Raw genomic sequence first — 7,349 nt, 5'->3', positions numbered from 1 at the left:
GACGTTTTATGGCATTAGTCATCAATGAAGTACACAAGCAAACAATACATTTCTACATACCGATGTACATTGTGATGTTAACGCACACATTATGAATTTTTACAATATTTCATAATCTAAGTGATCTCTTTTTTTTTGAAGACAATTAATTAATTTGATTGAAAAAAGAAAATTTTGATTCAATTTTTTTAATAAAAAAAAAAATATTACATATATATGAATAACTATCAATTTTTTATGCATTTTAATACACAAAAAAGGATTGCAACATTAATGAAAATTTAACAACTTTTGCAGCTAACACAAGCCGAAATGCAGAAGGCTTCTCCAAATTACGTTAACACATTTTTCCTTTTTATTACGTGTAACATTATTAATGTTTCACTATTAATATTATTCATATTATTAATATTATAATTATTAATATTAAATATTAGTCTTGTTATTTTTATTAGTATCATTAATATTGTTCTTATTATTATTACTATTAATATTTTTATTATTAATACCCAAAGTTTCTTCATAAATACTAAATATAAGAACTGAAAAACTTTATATGCATGTGAATGTTCGCATCTCTATATAAAAATATATATTAAAAAATATAACTTTATCCATTCATGCGTAATCATTCTACAATTTTTATTTTTGTTTATAATTCTTATTTTTTCTCTCCTTTTCAGTTTTCTTTGTTATTTGCATTTAGCACTTCCGGTAAAAGCCAATCTTTTCTTCGTACTGGCTATATCGTTACGGTACCGCTAAGAGTTAATCTTTAGATGAATATTGTTTTCTTTTCTTTTTTTTTTTTTTTTTTTTTTTTTTTTTTTTTTTTTTTCTTCTGAATTATTACATATGTCCGGTTATTTAATGCATTGTGATTGACAGTTTATTAGTTATTGCTATTGTTAGTACTTAATTTTGTTCACTTGTAGTAAGAATTTCTTGTATTGCTGCCACAATCAATTTATTTATGTTGATGAAGCCAATCGTTTATTACTCCCAATCTTTTTTTATTTCGAAGGTCCAATCCCACTTTAAATGAATATGCTTATCATCGTCAGTAAATAGCGATGATACCGAATAGGTTCCGCGTGCCATTAATCCGGATGGTGCCTCTTCACTCGGTGTTATATAGCATTGAATTTCCTTTTTGGGAGGATAAGAACCCACCATATGTGTCATTTTATCCACTGCGCATTACCATACATACATACAATAAATATTTAAAAAAAAAAAAAAAAAAACTTGAATATAATTTTAATGAAACTTGAGAAATAATATAATAAAGTACATATATATAATGGAAACAAATTTATTGAAAAATTAAAAATCAGTATTTTCCAAAAACATTATATATTAGGCCATTCCGCACATCTTATATATAAATAAAAAATTTCATTACTTTTGTTAATCAAACGTTCAATAATGAGAGCGAATACGTTTTTCGCTATCAACTTACTCACACGTCTATATATAAATTTTTATATAAATAAAGAAAATTTAAAGAAAATGGATAAGTTCACTGACAAAATACATTGAGTTCACTGAGGGTAATATTAAAGGATGAACTCTTTATTCTTAATTTAAATTCGTTTTATTATAATGCATTAAATTGATTTGAATCCATTTTTGGTAGCAAATTTTACTCATTTATAATTTAAGTGAGTAAGTAAATGTGGAATGCAATTAAAGTAGTGTAGTGAGTTTCACAGTTGCACTTCAAATGTGATTATTTGAAGTGAATAACGGCCGAATGGACAGAAATAGGCTAATCGATTTACGATAAACAGTCTATATATATATATATATTAATATGATATACTATATAATATAATACATAATATAATTTATAATATATATTATTATACTATATGAATAAGATGGCAACTTTTATAATATAAAATTTTCCAAAGATTTTCAGTCAAAGTAGACCAAACTTCCTTAAAAACGAGTTGCAGATAATTATCTTGGAAACATCGGGGGTGTGCATTAATTGAAAACTATTTTCAAAAGGAGCGCAAGTAGTATTGCATCCGGCCAAGACTCATTATGGCGTCAAGTCCATGCATTTAAAAGGATGATAAGGACGCAGTGTATTATAAGCGTTTGAGCAGAACAGTATAATAAGACAAACAGTAACCAGATTTTTTCAGCATGAGAACCACCAGCCTTAGCTGATACTCATGCGAATAATAAACGTTAACAGTGTTTTGAATAGTTTCGAAAATAAAAAAGAAATTATGCTTCCGAAATGGAATCGATATGCTCCCAAAATAGTGCTCCCATGAGTGGAATCATGATTGATTATTTTGTTATCACTTTTTCACATTCATAAAATGCAGAAAGTCGGTTCAAATTAATGCCCACTCCCAATGTCAATTTTAGTTATTTGCTTGTTTTGAATACTGCTTTTGTTAAAATATTTGCAAAAGATATCAATTTAATGTTAATTAAATTATTATTATTATTATTGTATTTAAAATGTTAATAAAAACACTTTCTTACCAATGAGGTCTTAAGTTGTTAGATTTGATGCAAAGTTAACATAAATACATAAACAAATACGAAAACATCAATTAAAGAAATAATTTTACAAATGTACAAATTTAAAAAAAAGAATTTATAGTACAAAGAGCATGAATGAAACCGAACACCGAGGCGAAAACGATGATTAACAATCTATTAACAAAGGGATGACTAAAGCTATTAATAAAATATAAGCTATAGCAAAGACGCTATAAAAAAAATAATCATAATCGAATGATTTGAAATCCGTTATAGATGTAAACGTATGTTGTCTTTTAATACAGAAGGCGATGACTGTACATAGGAAATGGTTGATTTAAAATGATTGAGAAATCGATGAAAAGTGAAAGAAGACGATGAAGAAAGCGAAAAAACGTAACAAACGATAAATTAAATAACAAAAAAAGGAAAAATGAGATTAATGATGAGGGAAAATGTGTGAAAAAATTGAAATCATGTATAAGAAATAAGACCGACGTTCCGTCCAAGCACAAAACAAAACGCCGAAAAGACATGTAAATGCGGAAGGCAGGAATTTATTTGTCAAGTTCATCACTTACCAGGGACGCCTAATCGATAAGTCTTTTGTACATATTTAAGGCCGTGCACAATTTCTCTTTGAACAATAAAATCAATACGCACTTTATATTGTACGCCTTCCTTAATAACGAATACCTATAAAAAGAAATATAACAATATATTTCGGAAAATTTGGGATGAAATTTTTTAATTTGATTTTCGTCTCCAGACTTATTAACTACCTGTTTTTTAAGTTGACTTAAGTCACCAGTTAAATCTAATTCCATATCTTTGCGTCCATCGACAACTAAGGCCAATTTTTTAACAAGTACTTTACGCTGATCATTCATATCTGAAATTGAATATATTAGTCGGAATAATTGCGCCAACTAATTTCAATTGTGTAAACTTGCCAACAACAATCTTTTCAGCTTGCGCAGCACCCAATAAAATTTCTTTATAACGTCGCAAACTCTCATCTTCCTGATCGGCGGCCATTATTTCTTCAATTGTCTTTTCTGGAGGTGGCTGATAGTTAGCATCTTGTAGTTCCTCATCATGCAATTCCACTTCGTTTGTTATTTCGATAGACATATTTAAGAGGAGTCAAGAGGTAAATGCGGCACTGTATATGTGATGCGGGTTTAATATCAGTATTTTATTAAATCTTCTTATATATTTTAGACGTTTCAATTCACGCCGAAAACTGGAAAAACGAAATCAATGTCGGCATATTTTAATTCCAAGCTGATACATTTAAAAGAAATAAGCGGAAAATAACAATGTTACTGGGAAACTAAATGGTAGAATGTATAAATTAAGAATTTCTACACATCTGTGCAATTATACATTGCACATATATACATATTGCTCCAACTTAGACGTGAAATTATTAATTTACAATTTAAAAGAACTCATACTTCTTAGTGAAATACAAAATTTCCACCAATCAATTTAAGCCATACCCTATCAAGCCGCTGAAGCCCCCTTCTCTTTGCATCTGGCGGACTTTCAACTCACGATTTCGATCCATCAATAATTCCTTTTACCCTCTAAAACCTCCTATTATTCAGGTGAGAAAATTAAACCGATAAAATATATAAATATTCTCTTTCCTGAATCTATATTATGTGGTCTTCTAAGGGAGTTTATTGATTCTTACTTGCTAATCGATTCGCTATTGAAATTCTTAACACTTGCCCTCCATATTTCCATCGAGCAATTCTAGAAGGAACGCAGAAACCAACCCAAGAGAAAAAAATATTTTCAAATTTAACTCTCTCCGTTGCATAACTCTCTCCAAAATTGCATAAATTTGTGTTGGTCGTCTGAATAAAAACCCATCCAAATTTTATTAAATTAAAACCCATTCGCTTGTTCAGAAAATGAAGGAATTATTTATTGAAAGTGAACCTCATCTGCAGCTACAATTTTCAACAATTTTTATACTGAAAACTCACGATATCATGACTTTTAACTTTTTCATCGTTTTCGTTGTTTCATTTGGTGGGAGCAAATCGTAATACACCATGGCTAGCTAACTCCCTTCCTCTTCTCCCTCAAACAGGATTACCGCATATATTCAATTTTTTCTTAATTTAAATGATCCGCTAGTTTGCATCATGGTTACTTGGTCTTTGAATAGCGTAATGCATCTACTGTTTATTACGGGCAAAGAAATCTTCAAAAATTATGTTGTGCACACTTTAATGCAACAACTTATATAATTGTGTGAAAAAGTTACTACAAATAAACAAGTTACAGTTTATTCTACACCCTGTATCACTGCTCACGTTCTGTTTTAGAAAGAAAGCGGTCATACTCACACAGGCGATATAAATAAAGCTCATTCTAATCGGGCTATTAACCCTCTAGTGTTATAGATTGAAAATCGTTTCAAAGCTGTTATAGCTTCCTTGTTTGCATAGGTTCTTCCCTTTCGATCGCAAAACTCCTGTTAACTTTTGTTAAGCGTCGGCCATACGGACTATCGTACAGTTGAGTAATTGATATGGCTTGACCGAATTCAATTTTCACTTCAATAGCCCATACTTCATTTACGGTATGTATATAGATGGTCCTAACTATAGTGAATGCTCGGTCGGTGAAGGCATCACTTCTCTTTCCCTTCATTTCTTCCTGATCCTCACCGTGCCACACATATAGACGACATACCCCGAATACTTAGCCATATATAAAAACAATAAAAGAAAAAAAATCTATAACCACTACCTCTCGAGAAGATAATTTCTTTCATTCCCTATTTATTTATTTTTTTTTTTTTTTTGGCGCGAAAAAAAACTTAGACGATATCCATAGCGGAATACACCGGTTATCACCCCTAGCACTGCCAATTGGTAATCAATTTTCGATCTTCTAATGCGTTTAGCTCAAAATTCATCACAAGTATTCAATTTTCATAAGCTAACAAGTCTGGGCGAAATATAAAATAGCACTTTGTACAAGTTTATCGATTTGCAATAAATTGACTTATAAGAGTACCCAACAACTGCAATTACTACACATTGTAAATTTTATCTTATCGTTTGGTAAATTAAAAACAAATGCCAAAAAAAAAAACCTGTTTAGTTTTTATAGTAGAATACAACTGCTAAATATGGTCAAAGCAATTTACATTAGGAACAAACTCATTAAAATTTAAGATTTAAAAAAAAAACAGTAATATTTTACACATTAGAATACTAATTATTAATAAATGAGATTTCACGTCATCGTTTGCCGTGCCGTGCTTTAAAAATCTGAAGCTCTATTTTTGTTTTGGTTTGCGGCGAGAATTCGACCTGCGATATAGGCTGTGTGACATGTGATGGAAGCTGAAGGAGATGCAGTGACACACAATAAAGGACTCAAGACCATCTATTATTGAAATTAAGAGATCTTGCTCGCAATCTGTTAGAAAGCATTCATATTGTGTGATTTATCATGAACTATAGAAGTATATGCGCCCTCATAACTTTTAAAACGCGCTCTTCGTAATAGACAATTTAAATATTATACCTACAAGCGATATTTTATTAAGTTCACCGTTGAACCACTGCACTCTATATTACAGATTGAGAATCGAACAATTTTGCTGGCCAATGCTTTGCCTTCACTTGAGGGACATTTCAGATTCATTCTAATATAAATCCTGCTTTCTATTATATGTATCAAGTATGTAAACAGGAGACGACATAATAGATGTAGCTCAATAGAATGGTGCTCTGCACATAGACGCACTGTTAAAGTTTCAATGGTTTAGCACATCTGACAACACATTTATGCTCTACCTACCCTTTTTATGGGACGCAATAAAAGCGTTCTCTATTTAGTATTAATATTTACGACTAGAAACAACAATTTGTACAAAGTCCCAAAGTAAATTTTAACAATCACTTCGGATAGAGATATATTTAAAGCCGATAAAAGCACGTGCACTAGCATATTAAGATTTCAATAATTTTTTATAAATTAAGCAAATTTCTGAGCAATTGTGAAAACTCTCAACCAAGAATTAAAATTGAATGTTCTTTTCTTTCATTACAAAAACGTATGGTGTGTCGCGAACGACTTGTTTTGAGACAACGCCCCCGGAAATATTAAACCATATTACAATTCTGACGTATTTGTGTTTGAAAAGATCACACCAAATACATTTGAGTAATAACGTCCTCTTTTATACTCCTTTCATAGACTAACCAGCAGAGCCGAGTTGGCCATGAGTTTTTGCCGGCAAAAGTTTAAAGCTACTAACACTAGTTATTTTAACAAGACGCCAAACGATAAAAAAGAAACTTCCCATCAAAGATATTTTAAAATAGCTTCAGTACTTTAAAAATGCATAAATCTTAACAATCGCAAACATACTTAGCCGATGAGAATCTCCTTTTCAGCGTCTTTTACACAGCACATCCGTTACGCTATTGCCGTCCTTGTTGCTACTGTTATCGTCACCGTATACCCTCCCGATAATTTGGATAACACATTGTAGTGATCTCCACCCATTTCCAATTAAAAACAAGACATAAAACCACAACACGACACAATAGAGCCTGGCTGACCGTCATATATCATTGTTAAGCTTTTTTTTTTTATCACATTTGGCAAGTTTTTTTTTCTTTTTATTACCACGCACTTACTCATACGTACACATCTTTCTTAATTTCTAAAAACCATATATTATCTACCTACTTTTTTAAGATTCAAGCCTTACCTTTCCCTTATTTTACTTTATTAAAATTGAAAAGTTTCCTAAACTTTTTATTTTTATTTTTATGCGTTATTATTATGACTTCTTCTGT

General features: G+C 30.6%; 1 protein-coding gene across 5 annotated transcripts; it reads right to left on the bottom strand.

Moving 5' to 3' along the window:
• Positions 1-443: 443 nt before the first annotated feature.
• LOC119632351 (rho GDP-dissociation inhibitor 1) lies at positions 444-7,300 on the bottom strand. Of its 5 annotated transcripts, none has more exons than XM_038025211.1 (6): positions 7,262-7,300; positions 3,462-3,754; positions 3,291-3,400; positions 3,090-3,204; positions 2,509-2,517; positions 444-1,193 (listed from the first exon to the last, which is right to left on the bottom strand). In XM_038025211.1, exons 2-6 carry the CDS (start codon positions 3,640-3,642, stop codon positions 997-999), a joined length of 612 nt encoding a protein of 203 aa, XP_037881139.1. In that variant the 5' UTR covers positions 3,643-3,754; positions 7,262-7,300; the 3' UTR covers positions 444-996. The 5 variants fall into 5 exon arrangements, with proteins under 5 accessions (XP_037881139.1, XP_037881138.1, XP_037881140.1 ...); XM_038025210.1 differs by having other exon boundaries at positions 3,462-3,795; positions 7,262-7,281; XM_038025212.1 differs by lacking the exon at positions 7,262-7,300 and adding an exon at positions 6,916-7,159 and having other exon boundaries at positions 3,462-3,795.
• Positions 7,301-7,349: the final 49 nt, after the last annotated feature.

This window comes from Glossina fuscipes, unplaced genomic scaffold, assembly GCF_014805625.2.
Source record: "Glossina fuscipes isolate IAEA_lab_2018 unplaced genomic scaffold, Yale_Gfus_2 1, whole genome shotgun sequence".
Classification (NCBI taxonomy): Eukaryota; Metazoa; Arthropoda; class Insecta; order Diptera; family Glossinidae; genus Glossina; species Glossina fuscipes.
Note: the sequence above shows the minus strand (reverse complement) of the source record. Positions and strands in the feature narration are given on the sequence as shown.

What these genes read in the sequence shown, in the direction of transcription:
- LOC119632351 (XM_038025211.1), bottom strand. Translation starts at nt 3,642, where the DNA reads ATGTCTATCGAAATAACAAACGAAGTGGAATTGCATGATGAGGAACTA. An exon ending in AGCTGAAAAGATTGTTGTTG is followed by an intron (nt 3,401 to 3,461) that starts GCAAGTTTACAC and finishes ATTCAATTTCAG; the next exon opens with ATATGAATGATCAGCGTAAA. An exon ending in TAAGTCAACTTAAAAAACAG is followed by an intron (nt 3,205 to 3,290) that starts GTAGTTAATAAG and finishes TTCTTTTTATAG; the next exon opens with GTATTCGTTATTAAGGAAGG.